Raw genomic sequence first — 16,387 nt, forward strand, 5'->3', positions numbered from 1 at the left:
GCAAGGAGGCAGGAAATGGGTGAAGACTAGCCCTCCTTGTCCAGATGCTGCCCCACTCCCCACCCTGCCACTGGAGCAAGGTGGTACCAGAGAGGAAGCGTCACTCAGTGAGGTGTCTCTAAAACACTATGTTTGTGCATTACCTCTGCTGCCTCAGTGTGCATCGAGTTACAACCTAGGTGGGGCTCGGAGACTACCGTGAGGGCAATACCAGAGCTGCACTGGCTGCCCCTTAGTTTTGGGAGTCACTCTAGGCATTGGCTGGGTCCTGGTGGATCTGGAAAATCTTTCCTTTCTCCCTGTGCAGGAGCTGAGCTCAGCCGAGACTGCACTTGACAGCAGCTGTCACTTTATGTCCAAGGGATGGGCATAGGGCATGCCATCAGCCCAGGAATTCACATCCCGCACCCACCTTGTACATAGCTGAATTCTCAGGATCTCTTGTGGTGAGCATAGGAGAGAGGGTGTGACAGGATGAGGTTTCTGGGCACAGCTAGAGAAATCAATCCAGGACACCTTTGCTTAAAAACAGGGCTACTTACAGCCCCAGGCTGGGATTTCCTTCTCACTAAGGCAAATCCAACCAGACACCATAGCACCTCTGCCAGCCCCACTGGCCAGCCAGAAGCCACACAGGCAAATCCACAAACTTCTCAGCTGCTCTACCAGCCTAGACCATCAACCCCCAAATTCAGGTGAGCGGTTCTTAAACCTGTTTCACCCAACACCACACAGATTCTTTCGGGCCCCAAAGGGCCCAGCCCCAGTTCCTGGTCAGTATATACTTGGATCTTACCCAAAACAACACGCTCACCAATCCTTTAGCTCCAATAGCTAAGGGTTTATTAGTTAAAAAGAAAGAACAAGGTTAGAGAGAAGAATTGTTAAAGTGATACTTTACAGGCATCAGTTTCAGTTATTGATGATTCTTGAAAGTCTCTGAAAGTTCATTTCAGGTTACATAGTTTCTGTTAGTGGAGCACTGTAGATCCGGCCCTCTGGGGTCCACATGATGGACATGGACCCTGGCTGACCAAAAAGATCCAAGATGGACACAGCTAAGTCCACACCATCCTTTTTCCTTCTCTTGTGTTCCTCCGGTTCAGGGACAAAGCCCTTTCTTCTTCCCATAGTCCCTTGAGGGTCTGCCCCCACCTGACTCAGGTGGGCTGTTGTGGCAAACTGCCATTGGATGAATCCCAGCAGACAGTCTCACATTTCTGAAATTGCTTGTTCCTTTGTCTCAGCTCAGGTCAGCTGACCAGTGGGCTGCATTCCATTGACAAGTCCTAAGCAGCTGGGATGTGGATTCGGCTGTCTGAGCCTTTGTTCATAGTCCATTCATCCTGGCTGGGGCTGAGTTCACACCTCCCATTGTGACGCTTAGCACTCAGACATTTGCTAACACAGCTACAGAGCTAAAAATCTGTAACTTTACCTACATATTGAATAGTAACAGAGAGGAAGCCGTGCTAGTCTATACACTATCAAAACAAAAAGCAGTCAGGTAGCACTTTAAAGACTAGCAAAATAGTTTATTAGGTGAGCTTTTGTGGGACAGACCCACTTCTTCAGACCGTAGCCAGACCAGAACAGACTCAATCCCACGAAAGCTCACCTAATAAACTGTTTTGCTAGTCTTTAAAGTGCTACTTGACTGCTTTTTGTTTTTACCTACATACGTCATACACACAGACAAGTAGCACGCGTAGATTCCGGTCATCATTAGCTTTCATTAGCCACTTCACGTGGCCCCCTTGGCACAATATCTGGGGCCAATAGATACACTGGACACATCAAACGGCCTCCGTACCCAATATAAAAATCCAGTCACTTGAGAGAGGAGAACAGGCTCCTAGTAGGGGTTGTCTTTTTGTTACTGTCAGAATAATTTCTTATGTGGTTCTAGCTTTGGTCTAGCAAAAGCATCTAGAGATGTGAGGGTGGCATGGTATAAACAGAACATAAATATGGCCAACCTTAGTAGAGCACCTCTGAGGCGGTGCTGGGGAGGTCAGCCAGAATTCTGAGTGAGCTGAAGACCAGAGTATGGATTTTATGGCTGTTGTTTTCTGACGACAGTATCAGGTACTGATAAAGCCCCTTTTATTTGCGGAACTGGCGAAAGTTGGAAGTGTCCCCATTCTGCACACGGAGAAACGGCGGCCTGAAGAGATTAATTGCTCACCCACGATGACAATGCTCGTCAGTGGTGGGGCAGGTGTGCCAGCTGCCTGCTCTCCCCCAGGGCTGTATGCCAGAGCAGTGCTGTGCCTTTCCAGCTGATTTGAGTAGGGAGAAGCCTCTCACTTGCAGGCTTACCTAGAATAAGCAAGGGGCAGAAATCGTGATGTTCTCCCGTTGTTGGAGGTCGGGGGAATACAAACACAAACGCCAAAAGCAGTTCTCTACTGGCATCCCGACCTGGATTTACGTGCAGCTGAAAGAACACATTGCACTTTTCGAGCCTCAGAATCATGAGCCTGATCTTTGTGGTCCCTGGAGAGGGCAATAGAGTTTTCTTCTTGGAAGGACTGGGGGATTTGAGGATTTGAGGACTTGGGGATTTGAGCCAACGTTAGGATCCCAGACTTCGGTGTACTACAGACTTTCACATCTGCAGTTTTATTTTATGTTTGACCAGGTCCTTCCAGTCCAAGCTCATGTGCCCTGCCTCTCTTGGACTTTGTGCTGGCTCAGACTGACTGAGTGCAGAAACACGGTTTCTTATTTGTTACCTTAATCCTTGGAGCCCACAGAGCTGTCCGTGAGAGTGACCAAGACCCCCAGCAGTGTGGATTTCTGGGAGTTCTCCCACCGTCCCTGTTCTTCACTTCATTCAAGTTCCTCATTTGCAGTGGACAGTGGCAGACCTGGGAGGTCAGTTGTGGCTCCCAGAGTCTCAGCCCCCAGAGGAAGTTAGAGCAGGAGTCTTTTCTAGCTTCTCCTGCTGCTGTAAGAGCTGTAGCAGACCTTGGGCACTAGGCCTTCTTGCCGTGGAAGAAGGTCCGGCTTGTTGGTAGGCATAAATTTTTCTGTTTCTCTAGCTTCACGGACCCAGCATGGTAATATCAGCAACAAGTCCCCCACTTCCTCTGTTCCAGTTGAGACTCGGTGCTCTTTTTTATCCATCCTTTGTTCCAGTTGCAGGAGAAGCTGTACACACAGCTTGTCTGACTGGCAGTCGCTCAACTTGCCTGTTTGCTCCACACCATTTCAGACTGCCGTAAGGACAACTGAGGTCCCTTGCATTGCATGAGAACAAAGTAATTGGTGTCTCATGCACATGTTCTGCTTAGCAGGTAGCAGCTGTGACTTCTCTTTAGCATCCTGACATTACGTCTTAATGAGCCACAGAGCGCCGTGTGGCTTGTTGATGTAACATTAATTGTGAACATCATGGCTTTTTGCCGTTCCAAGATGATTCCTTGCCATGAAACTCTTCTGTCATTTGAAAACAGAACAAACAGGTAAAGAAAAACAAAACACAGTCACAGGCATACTCAAGTAATGGCGATGGTGGAACATGCTATTTTAAAAGAGGGTCGGCCTCCCTGATTCATGCCAGCTGTGTTGTACTTTTGGGCTTAGATGGGCAGCCTGTTCATTTCTGCAATACACCATTCACCTTTAAAGGGATTTCTGACTCACATTTAACTGTTGCAGTGCTAAAGCGATGAGGAGTCGTGTGGCACGTCAAAGGCTACGGGTTTATTTGGACAGAAACTTACCCACGAAAGCTTGTGTCCAAATAAATCTTCTAGTCTTCAGGATGCCACAGGACTGCTTGTTATTTTTGCAGCTAGAGACTAATACAACTCCCCCTCTGAGGCTTGTCTCTTTGCTGCATCTTAGTTACCACTAGGAGTTATGTATGGCAATATGACAATTCACAGCTAAAGGAACAGATGAAAGTACCTGCTTATCTCACCTTACGCAAATTTCCACGGTTTGTAAAACTGTCTGTGCTGCCGGCTTGAGCCTTCCATCTGGGGCAATGCAGGGTCACGTCTCCCCCTGCATCCCCCCATTTGATGCTTAGCTTGTACTGAGCATATTCACGGAGACCGGGTGCATTCAGTGTCTCTGCTGAAGTTGGCTGCCCTCACCATTCTCCCCTCTCCCCACTCAGTACACCCCACCCCACCTGCTCACGCAGAGTAGAACCTTGCCCTGCAACTGGTTTCGGTGAGGTCCACTTGCGGCCTCTGGGCAGCACATCAAAGCCCTATTGATCTCAGCAGGGTCACTCCTGGAGTAGAGCTCAGCCTGCATAATGCTGTTGGAAAGTGGCCTCCCGGAGGGAAAGGCCACTAGGAGTTTACAAGTGCGGAAGAGCAGATTACACATTAAAGTAAAAGGCAGGCGAGTGGAGTGGGATCTATTTGCCCTTCATCTCTTCATGTTTCATGCTTTTAAAGTTCATGGCACTTGGATTTGCTTTGGGTTTACCCCCGGAGGGGTTTCTATGAGCATTGCATGACTCTCTCTGCAGGGGGCTAGTTGTGGTAGTGATAGCTGGATCATGGAAACAGCTCACATGGACCCTTCAAGCTCTGCAGAATCCAATGCCCCACTGCAATTTACACTGGCCAAAGTGGACAGTCTCTCCATAAAAGAATAAAGGGACGTAAATCAGACAGAAACAGTAATGTACATTACCTGTGGGAGAACACCTCAGTCTCCCTGGACACAGTGGCAGATTTAAGGGCGACAGTCCTGAAACAAAGAAATTTCAAAAATCAAATGGAGAGAGAAATCTCTGAGCTGCAATTTGTTCGCAAATTTGACTCCATTAACCATGGATTAAATAGAGACTGGGAGTGGCTCGCAGCTTACAAAGGCAGCTTCTCTGCCCTGGGTGCTAATATCTCCCCATTATCAGAGGGGTAGCCGTGTTAGTCTGGATCTGTAACAGCAACGAAGGGTCCCGTGGCACCTCATAGACTAACAGAAAAGTTTTGAGCATGAGCTTTCGTGAGCCCAGACTCACTTCATCAGATGCATCTCCCCATTAGACTCTGACAAAGGCTCACATCGCCCTGTCTCATCTGACTTGTTTATTCCTCTTTTGATAAGTACTGTTGACACTGGGCCATTTTCACCTTGCTGAATAGACCTAGTCAGCTCTGGCCCTCCCTCTTACTGGGACCCCACTCTTTAAATACCCCTCTGAAACCCGCCCCCACCACTCATGCATCTGATGGAGCGGGTCTTTGCCCACGAAAGCTTATGCTCCAAAATATCTGTTAGTCGATAAGGTGCCACAAGACTTCTTGTTGCAGAATCCTAGTTACTGCTCTGGGATGTGCACACACATGAATCTGTTTGCAGACTTGAGCCCTAAGTTAGCAAACAGCAGAGGACATGTGACAAGGGAAAACTGGCAGAGATGTGCCTAAGGGGTAGGGTGGCAGATGGGAAATCTAAATGTGTTCCCAGGACGTTACTCCACCCTGGTGTTTGGAGTAGGCTCTGTCTGTGAGTGGCTCATGAGTCATTAACAAGTCTCTCTTCAGTTGTCGCCCCGTGAATACGAAACCGAAAACTATGTAAGCGCTTTGAGTCACAGGAGTGACGTGAGAATCTGTGTAACGTCCGAAGGGCTCAGATCAACGTCCCCCGCTAGTCTCCAGAACGTATTTCCGGAGCTGTGCTTCACAGAGAGAACGACCTCTGTGATCCGCCATGGGCTGAGTCCTGCCAGCACTCCAGAGCCGGGCATTTACCACAGGCGCTGACTCCTGGCGCACCCCTGGGTGCTTCGCACTCCTCTGCAGCCAAGTTCCTCTCTTCCCTCACCACCTCCTGTGCCCTGGCAGCCCCACTGTTTGACTCTTCCACCTTCCTCCCAGCACCTCCTGCAGGAGGGGTGGCCAGGCCCAGCTGCACAGGATGGGGAGGGGCCACCACCTGTGGCTGCTCTACTCTGTCAATGATGGGCAAGGCCTGCAGATGGCTGGGGACAAGTCCCGGTCTTGCCCTCATAAGCTGTGTGGTCACAGCTCAGTTTGGGGTGCGAGGCACACAGGTTCCATAGATGTACTGCTGGCCCTGCTGTGGAGGAGGGATGGGGAGGTGGCCGAAGACGACCCTCTGATGGCAAGGCTGAGCAGTGGGAAAGGGGCAGTGGCCTGCAGCCTGGGGAAGGGGGACTAGAGGAGAAGGAGGGAGTTGTGTGGCCACCCACACACTGAGTCTTGAGTGAAGAGCAGTTTTAAGGGTGGTCCTGGATTATGCCACAGAGCAGGGGCTGGAGCGGCCCACCCAACTGCCCTCCTTCTGGTTGCATGCCCTGGTTGTGACTAAGTAGCAGCTCCAGTCAGGCACTGGTGAGTGAGGTCCAAACCATGCCTGGCAGTGTCAGGCTAGCTGGCTTCACCACCACCCAAAGGCTCCCAGGAGCTGGGGGGCTCTCCCAAGGAGAGGACCACGTGGCTCAGAGAGTAACAGGGTGGAGGGAGCATTGTTTAGGGACAAAGACTCCCAAAAGAGATTATCTGGGGACAATGGAGCACTGGTTGGGGTGCAGGGTGTTTCTTACCTTCACTGAGCTGCTTCATCCACTGCCCAGTGCACCCCAGCTGTTCTGTCCCGGCATACCCCACTTGGTGAGACTGGCCACGTGCAATCAGACCGCAGAGTCTGATGGCAAACTCCCGCCTGCCCACTCACATCCACAGCATCAGTGAGTCAAAAGAGCTGCCGCTGCTGCACGGGGAAAGTTGCTACAGTACTGGAGCGTGAGACAGATGGGGAAAAAGGAACACCCCCTGCTAAGCTTCAAAACCAGGACAGCCAGCTCTGATTTAAGCAAGGAATTTATGCAGAAATATTTGCATATTTTAATCAACTTCCAAAGGGCTCTTTGCTGTCTGTCTTTGGAGAGCTCTCGTGTTCTCCATGCTGCAGTTGTTGTGGTTATTGTGCTTTTCTAAGCTTTCTTCTGCAAGTCCATGAGTATGTGCCCTCCTCTAGATTGGAGTGTGCCGTAACTGAAAGCTTTTCAACTCATCTGCCATCTCCGGCCATGAGGGAGTCTCAGGAGAGCACACGCTGAATGGGTTAAGAACTGGCTAACGTACAGGTTTCCAAACATGGCCATTGGTGAAGAAACCTGATCGAATGGGGGCGTGTGCGGTGGGTGCTGCAGGGGTCAGACCCCGACGCTATGCAACCTTTCCAGCAGCAGTTGAGAACTGAAGATACAAGGACGGGCGAAGAGGAGGCAGATTGTGATGTGGGCGGGGTAGTCCTTCGGAGCATTCTGAATCATTGGCAAATGGGGGAGGGTGCTCAAATGCAATGTCTTGTCTTGTCGCCCAAAGCAAAGTTCCACAGCTCAGAACAAGAAAGCCGGCCGCCCCTCCAGAACAGGGGTAGCCTGGGACACAGGACTCAGAGGGAGTATCATGGGGTCGGCGTGGACAAGCAACTGAGCAAGAGCTCCCAGGGTGAGACCGTGGGCGGGTTGCGTAAAGAGGGGCACAGAGAGTACAAGCGGAAGTGATTTTACTTTGGTGCAGTGGGGGCCAACAGCTTGCACAGGCCCCAGGCAAGATGTGGGGGGCATGTGCCTCTAGAAGGGGCGGGGCCTCAGGCTGAAGGGGGCGGGGCCTCAGGCTGAAGGGGGCTGGACCACAGCAGCCAGCCCTCCGCACTGCCTGGAGCATGGCACTGGCCCCACCTGCCAGCCCTCGGAGCCGTGCGGCATGCCCAGCATGGTGCTCCTCTGGCGATGTAATGGGCCCAGGACTCTGAGCACTGCTGTAACGGCAGTGGGGGTTTGAATGGCCAAGCCCAGTGGCAGCTGCCCCCTTGGCCCAGACCCTGTGCGGCACTGGTGAGATTGCTCCAGAGCCAGGGTCCACAGCTGAAAAAGGACATGGCAAACCTGAGGAAGGTGCAGCAGAGCCACACAAATGATTTCAGGGTGCAGAAGAGGAGGGCCAGGGCAAGTCTGAGCGCTTGCTCTGGTTCCCCTATTGAAGGAAGACTGAGAGGCGAGGTGGAGCGTGTGGCTGGTGGTCTGGGCAAAGGAGACCAGGTACCAAAGGGCTCTAATCCAGCAGGCGAAGGCAGAGTGAGTGGCTGGAAGCTGAAGTCAGAGCATTTCCAATGGTCAGGAGCCCCTGGAACAAGCTGCCCAGGGAAGTGGTGGGTCGCCCGCTCTTGGTACGTTCCAGGAGCCCTGTGGTGCCTTAAAGACTAGTGGCTTGCCTTGGGCAGGCGCTTTCAAGGTAGGAGGGGCGAAGTGGGCTCGTCGTGTTTGCAGAGAGGGACTGACAGGGCTGCGCCTGTGAGCCATGAAATCAAGGCAGCCGTACTTGAGTCACACGCAAGTCATGGAGCGCAGCACAGGGCAAGCAGGTGACCTTAAACACCCTGTGTTACACCGGTAAGGGTCACCTGGGGAAGGGCTGTGGGAGGGCTGGCTCAGCATCCCCCCAGGGGCAGGACCTCAGGAGGCCTGGGAGTGGCTGGGGGGAGCAGCCTGGAGCATGCCATGCAGCACTCCAGTGCTGATTTAGGGGGCCGGGGGCTCCGGGCAATGATGCTCCTGCGGTACCAGCGGCAGCTGCTGGGAGCACCGGACCATTTTGACTCACCAGCCCTGAGGCAACTGCCCCTTTTGCCTCTGCCGTGGGTGGGACTGCTGGCCCCAGACAGCTCAAGCTGTGAAGTCTGGGTCTGACACTGGCACCCTTCCTCAGCCTTCTCCTTTGCCCTTGTCAGCACTGGGATTTCATCCTTCCCCACTGGCAAACGGTTCCTGCCAACCACCCCTCTGTGCTGCACCACAGAAGTTAAATGGCCCCATTTTACTAGGCAGCAGGACTCTGGGTCGATGCCTCCAGAGCAGAATACTCGCGTCAGGCATCGGCGGTGTGAGTAAGTTAACTGTCCTAGCTGTGAAAGTTACAAATACTCTTTTCAGACATGCCAAAGGCCAGCCGGCCTGCCCCAGCCTGTGCCAGCCAGCCAGGCTTCAGAGAAACGACCTTTCCGAAGGAGAAGTCTTGCAAACTTCTTCCCCAGATACTCTCTCTTGTGGATAGCCATGGTTAAAGTGACCAGTCGTCCTGGTTTTAAGGGGACAGGCCCATTTTTAAGCCCTCTTGCAGCAGCCCAACTTCTTCTTAAAAATGGGCAAATTATCCTGTCAGTGCCGGAGGGTTCTGCTGCTGGTCCTGCTGCACTCTCCCCCATCTCTGTCCAAGCCCTTACCTTACCACCCCGTAGCTCCCCCCCTCTAAAACTGTTCCAGCACCAGCGAACTCATGGTGATGACAGTTACATTCTGCAGGACCATGGCAGTCACTTAGCAAAGGCAGGGAGCAAACACCACACTCGATTGCACATGTACCTTCTGCATCTAGCAGGAGATTTGGGACCTTTAAAGACCACACACAAGACAGTGGGTTTGTCATTTCTAGACAAAGATCTGGGCATTGCCAAGTGTTTTCCCCAGTGACGAGACAGTGCATTACAAGCCTGGGGTGAGCGGGGCGGGGGTCGAAGCACAGCCCTAGGAGCAGCACGGGTGGTGAAGCAGCCCGAGAGAAGGGCAGGCGCACGTGCTTTATCAGCGTCCCTGGGGATGTCAGCTATCGCTGGGCAGCGTCACTGCTGTGACCGCCTTTCAACTGGGTGCTTGTGCCGTGGGGTACTTGCGGGCTTGGGGGTGTTTGGACAGTGACTAGAGCCCTGGGACCAGGAAAGAGTGAAGTATACATCTGTGTCCATGGGCAGCTCTAGCTACATGTTTTCAGCTGGGTTCAACTCCTGGCTGTGCTGCCCACGTCCCCTGTGGCCTGTCCCAGCTGAGGGAGAACAAAGAACCTGTGCCAGTTCAGATGAGCTCCTCACTGCTGCCAGGTGTCGCTCCCAGTGGGGCATGAGTGCACCTGCCACTGTGTGTGGTGCAGGACTCAGACCCGCTCCCCTGGAAGTTGGAGCTGCAGCCTTGTCATTAAGTTAACATATTCCTTTAATGTGGCTTCCCCTCTCGGCGGAAGGTCTTACTTGTGTGCCTTGGACTTCAGCTCTGAGCCCAGCCCACACAGGGCTGGCTCCTGCTTGTCCCCTTCAGCAACACGGGGGTCGGGGCACTGCTCCCTGTGAGCTGAGCGCTTCGCTAGCGTGTGTGTCCATTGGTGGGGGACACCTGCACATGCCTTGGTGCACATTAAGAGGGACCCTGGTCACAGTTACCTCCCTGCTTTCTGTTCTCAGTGCCTGCCTCCCAGGCTGCCTTCATGCAGCCCCAGCAGCCTCTTGCATTCTGGGTCCTAGGGGCTGGAATCAGACTTACACACCTCCTTGTTAGACATTGCGATTGCTTCATGCCAAGGGTTCAGACCAGATGGCCTGTGCAGTGATTGCCATGTGAGCTGTACACATAGCCCCAGGCCCTGGAGAGGTCCCAGCGGGGCTGAGCACGCACAGCTACCTCTCAGGTTAAGACCAGAAAATAGCGTGTGCTGTGCCTGGCGCGAGGGGCAGGGCTGGGTGTCCGTCGCAGTCATTGCACTATTGTTTCAGAGGTGTGCCGCGTGCATTTGCTCCTGGCGCTCTCCTGTATTTGGCCCAGTCCCACCGGGGAAATGGAGAGTGTCCGTCCTACACTGGCGACCTGCAGGTCTCCCCAGCCCAGCGTGAGCCTGAGGCAGCCAGCCGGTGCAGAGCAAAGCACGCTTGTGTTGTAACTAGCCACAGCAGCATCTGCGGGTCACAATGAACGTTAGCAATAGCAGCCTGGTAACAGGTTAGACGGCAGCCTCGGGGAGGGGGTTCTGGCCGTATTGTGCCTGCGCGGCGGCTCAAGGCAACCCGTCTTCCTGTCACTAGGTTGGTGCTGCTGCCACCTAGCGGGACTGAGCTTTGCAATAGCTCTTCCCCTGGGGATACCTTGTGGAACTGCCCTAGGCACTGGTGGAAATGCAGTGTGGGTAAGACACAGATCCTGTGCATGCACTCTCCGGAGTCCCTGTATGCTTTACTAACAGACTGCTTTCGCTCTCCCTTTTCTAGGGATATCCATGCCCCTGCCGGTCATAGGCCTGCAGGATGACACGCGGGTGTTTGTGAATGGGACCTGCACTCTGAATGATGAGAACTTCATCCTTTTTGGGTCCTTTGTGGCTTTCTTTATCCCACTCATTATCATGGTGATCTCCTACTGCCTGACGGTCCAGGTGCTTCAGAAGCAAGCGACGGTGTTCATGTACGGCGAGGTGCCCAAGCAGCGAAGGAGCAGCATGAACTGCCTCAAGAAAGAAAACAACACCGAGAACATCTCGATGCTCCAGAACCACGAGGCAGCCTCCCACTTGAACTCGCCAGTAAATAAGGAAGCCGTGCTCTTTCGGAAAGGGACCATGCAGTCGATCAACAATGAGCGCCGCGCCTCCAAGGTCCTGGGCATTGTCTTCTTTTTGTTTCTTATCATGTGGTGTCCATTTTTCATCACTAATGTCATGTCCATACTCTGCAAGAGAGCCTGCGATGGGCACCTCTTGGCCAAACTCCTTGAGGTGTTTGTTTGGGTTGGTTACGTGTGTTCTGGGATTAACCCCCTGGTGTACACGCTCTTCAATAAAACCTATCGCAGGGCTTTCGCCAGCTATATCCGCTGCCAGTACAAGACCAGTAACAAATCGACACTGCGACAAAACCAGTGTTTGAATGTTGCTTCCACTGCTTCATATGGGAAAGACCTGACTTTAAACAGCTACCGAAACGGCAATGAACTCAACAGCATGGAGCTGGATGAAATGGAGGAGGGCTTAGAAATGCAACCGGGGACTTCAGAGCTGTCAATAAACAGTTGCAATGTTGTAAGCGAAAAGGTCAGCTGTGTGTAATCAAGTCCCGACCGCAGCTCAGTGTCTCTGCAGCTGAAACACCCCTGTGTGAAAATGTATGTGTTAGTCAGAGAACAATGTAAATACTGCATCCTGAACAAAGCTTTTTTAAAAAATTCATCTTTCCAGCCCAGTACTTTAAATCGTACAGCTAAAACATACAGTGACGGGTCAAGTTCTACACTTACTGTTGCCATTCGATCAAAAATATCACTTACTTTGCTTACATCGTGGACACAGTGCTGACCTTTTCTTCCAGTGTATGAGCAAAAGTGCTGAATACTTACTCAGGTGGTGTTTGCTGGAGTCCAGACTGGCTCATTCACAGTTAGGGTAACTTTTTTAAGTTGATAGTGAAGATACGCTTCAAGTCCTCACCCATGTCATGGGCCATGCAACCCTGAATCTCCCCAGAAGGTCCCTCGGATTAGCTCAGCAGTATTGCAGCGTAGCTGTGGCTAGCCAGTGTGGTCACCAGGGGCCTGCCTTCCCTTTCACATTGGAAAGCTGCTTTCCATTCTGATTTCATTTGCACGAGTGCTGAGGGGCAGTCCCATCCTGCTCCCATGTGCACATTGCCAAGCTAGGGGCCAGGCCAGTCAGGGCCATTTGTTCCAGTGCTCCAGCCGTCTCAGACTGAGAGAGCCTGGATTAAAACCAGCAGTCCCTCTGGGCCCTTTCTTTGTCAGCTCTGCTCTGCTTCTGGGCTCCCATGGGGGCACACATGAGACAGGTGACCGGAGTTGGCTCAGTGTCTGGTTCTGAAGCAACCGTCTGCCCCTGTTCAGAGCTTTTGTGCCACACGAGTGCAGGGATGATCTGCAAGCAGAATCTGTTCTTTACACCTCCTAAATCAGCCTGCAGCCCTTCCCTGCCTGCTGGGGCTTGTTGTTTGCTTTGAGAAGCAGGTCATTGAGCTCAGACCATTACTTTACCTTGGGAACAGGGCTTTGGCTTATCAGAGCTTCTGGGTTCAGCTTTTCTAGCCTCTCATTCTCCCAGTCTCCCATTTCCAGGGTCGCTGGCGTTAGTTTTATCAGCCATGGCACAGGACTGGGGTGACAGCACTGCCCTCTGCATGCTGGGCTGCCCCAGGCTGGGCTGCCACTCAGTCATGCCTTGGGCTGTGAGTGTCCACAAAGCAAATGAACTGTCCCAGCACTGGGAGCTCAGGTGCATTAGAGTATGGAAGTAAACGACTGCCCCAGGACCTGCAGGGAAGTAGGCGAGGAGCTGGGACTCTGGGGAGGCTCTGGAGTGATGCAATTAATGCATCACCCTTTGCGGTGAGCTTCGCTTCATGCCAGAGCTAGCCCTCCATTAACTAATTAACACACGTAACACCATGCTGTGAAGTAGGTGCCTTCGACCTGACCGACTGGCAGCCTGTCTAGGGAAACCCCCGGGAGAGCCAGGCTAGAGCACAGCAAGGGTGAGTTGCATTTGACTAAGGGGAACTGGTACTGCTCTAAGCAGGTCAGGTTTCTGGGCGGAAGGCGAGTGCAGCCAGAGCCAGTGTTTTAGGGGAGGGTTATGTGGTTAATTGCACAGTGCAGTTGGTATCTGACAGGAGTCCACAGCTCCAGCCAGCACTGCATTACTCCAGTTGGACTCGGGTGGAATCCCTCCGAAAGCCATTGCCTGATTCTGCCCTCAGGCTTGTCAGTGCCAGTGTCAGTACGCCCAAGGCCCTGAGAGGAAGGAAAGTGGCGCAGGGCCAGAGTCTAGCTCTCGCTTTGCAGGGGGGCTGCAAGCATCCATGCAGTAGGCATTCTGCAGCTGCACGGGCACTGGCCTGACTCTTCCAGAGCTCTGGCTCACTCCCACGCTCAGCTCTATTGCTACAAAGACTTTGGCGCTGGTAGAAGAGGGACTGGCCTGTGACACCGCCTCACTCCTCTGGGGGCTGCCCTTTTCCGTAGCTCAGGTTTGCAATGCTGCAAGTACTGGAGGGGAGTGAACTCTGCTTTCTCTTTGCTTGAGTACTTTTGCAGGGTGAATTCACAGCACAGCGTTTACAAAACTAAATCTCCCTCTCTCTAGTCTTTTTAAAAAGCAACCACAGACTTTAAAAGTCCTAGCAATAAGTTGAGTGATACTAGCTTATCGTACATATAGAAATAGTTCATATGTCATGGCATCCTAGGGTTTGGCAGAGTCCACCTGCAAGGAGCATCCTTGGTTAGGATCCTGCCATCCTGTTCATAGCAGTACAGTAGTTATGCGACAGAGGGAACCTCCTGTATTTGGATGTAAATACTGAGAATTGAACATAGGTGCAACAAAACTTTTTATAACTGTTTCAAAGTGAGACTTTCACCCTAAGACTTGTACCTCTGGTGACCATTGCTACGCAGCTGAAGCCATTTGGATGTACGTTACCTGGTCAGATAACATACAAGAGGACTGCCTTATGACCCCCTGGTCCCCCTCTGTCAGCAGACAGGAACATTTGGTGAATGGCTGAATGCTCTTCCTTCCCAACTGCTCTCTGGTCACTCATCCCAGGGTTTTGTGATGCTGCTATTAATTTATTAAAGAAAATATGATGGTTTAATAATTCTTATTTAGGTCGTTTCATGATCTTTTGACAAGAATATATTCACTTTGTTTTCCTCTCCCCTCTCCCCAAACCCAATTAAAATGTACCCTTATGCAAAAAAAGCCCTGAAGTTGGCAGACTGTATTTGATGCTTTCTGGCGTTGCTGCCTTATGGCTGTGCCCCCGTATCTGACATCCGACAATTTGCCCGCAGTCCCAAAAATGCAATAGCACAACAAGCAGGAGGAAACCTTGAGGTACATGAACCACCACTTCTGCCACAAGTGAATGATGTGCAAGCTCATTAGGTGGTGCCAAAAAAGTGCGCTTAGGCCTTTGTGCCTTTGCCAAGAGGGACTTGGCCTCAACCAGAGTCACAGCAACTCACTACTGTACGGCTTGGGAAACCCCGTGTGTGGTGGACATGGCTGCCTGGGTGGGGCTGGGAAAGAGTCCCCATATCTCTGCTCAGGTCGGGTTTGCTTTCTAAGCACAGCGCATTAGGTCTTTGCTCTGGTAAGGTAACAACACCACCTCCGCTTCTTGGCTGCCTTAACGGGGAATAAACACCCTGGCCTTAGCACCGCGCCTTTTCTGAAGCATATGGGAGTGGTGCAAAGCTGTCTTTGAGCCCCGTCTGCCACTGCCAAAGCACAGCAGCTTCACCAATCAATCAGTGCTCAGAAGCCTCTGGGGACCATGCTCCTGAGGCCTTGCCTGCTACGCTGTCCTGAGCCAGGGTTGACTGTTGAACCCTTCGGCCCACAGGCTTGACATGGGCATCAGCTGGATGGGAACCAGTAAGTCCAGGTCACACACCAGCTGTGCTGTTCTGCTGGGCCACTGATACAAGAAACGAGGCTAGGCCTGTTGCTGCAGGAATGCCCTTACTGCCCCCATCCATGGGGCTCTGGCCCTTAGCTGCTGCCAGTTTCTTAGGAGGAGCCTTATCACACACTGGGGCCCTATAGACAGGTGGTGGAAGTGCAGTTTCTCCCTTGAGTGATCACAGCCACATGAGCACAGGCTGGTACATTCGCCAAAGTCTATGAGCTGGCAAGTACGTCTGCATGCCAGTGAGCTGCCCCCAGGAATTATCTGCTACCTGTCTTTGCACTTACTCCAGGTTAGTAAATGCTCTGACTAGATCCCACGAAGAGAGCAGGGCACTGTGTGCCCCTATGAACTCTTGTGGCCTTCCCCTTTGTTTCTAGCTCTTTAATGCTTTGGGGACTAGTTATTCATGGGAGAGAGGAGCAGTGACTCAGCTCCAGTGTTTTCTGAAGAAAAGGCATTACCTCACAAGCAGCTCCTTGCTTAGAGAAATAACCTCCCTGTGAGAGCTCCCGAGGGACACTTTATATTAATTAGTCCCGCTAAAAAACAATTATAACCAAAACCGTCACACTCCCATGGGGAAGATGCAAGTGGCTGTTGCCACCCAGGCAGGAAAGTTTCACCTGGCCAGGCTGCACCTGGTCACCACAACCCCAGTTACAGAGTAAAATGCCCAGAACTGCCTTTGACTGTAGTTCCTGCCTGAAGACAGTAAAAGGCAGCCAGGCGGCCTGCCCACCTCGACCTTACACAGTCACCGTAGCATTTGTCACAGAGATTTTTCATTGCATCAGCCTGGAGAAATGAGCTCAAGTAAAGCGAATGAAATTCAATAAGGCCAAATGCCAGGCAGTGCACGTGAGACGGAGCACTCAGCGGCACGTGTGCACAGCGGGAAGAGACGGCCTAGGAGGGTCGCTGCGGAACGTTCTGGGGTGCCTGGTGGATCACAAGCTAAGCACAAATCAATGGTGCGACACTTGCAAAAAAGTGAGGTTTTCAGCCAGCTGCGGACGCCCTCACCCCAGGCCTGGGGCGGTTTTCTCCTCCTGGCAGACGTCACCCCATTGATTCCTGTATCGCTACAGTACCTGATGGCTGCACAGCAATCACGTGGTGGCCCACACGGGGCTGCAGTAGG

At 52.3% G+C, this 16,387-nt stretch overlaps 1 protein-coding gene across 3 annotated transcripts in view; it reads left to right on the top strand.

Moving 5' to 3' along the window:
* HTR2C (5-hydroxytryptamine receptor 2C) overlaps window positions 1–14,505 on the top strand; it is a 383,858-nt gene extending 369,353 nt beyond the window's left edge. For all 3 annotated transcript variants that reach the window (XM_075007547.1, XM_075007548.1, XM_075007549.1), the window contains one exon: window positions 11,035–14,505. In XM_075007547.1, the coding sequence (XP_074863648.1) occupies window positions 11,035–11,867 (833 nt within the window). In that variant the 3' untranslated portion in view covers window positions 11,868–14,505. The remainder of the gene's footprint in view (window positions 1–11,034) is intronic.
* Window positions 14,506–16,387: the final 1,882 nt, after the last annotated feature.

Source organism: Carettochelys insculpta, chromosome 13 (genome assembly GCF_033958435.1).
Source record: "Carettochelys insculpta isolate YL-2023 chromosome 13, ASM3395843v1, whole genome shotgun sequence".
NCBI classification, from domain to species: domain Eukaryota; kingdom Metazoa; phylum Chordata; order Testudines; family Carettochelyidae; genus Carettochelys; species Carettochelys insculpta.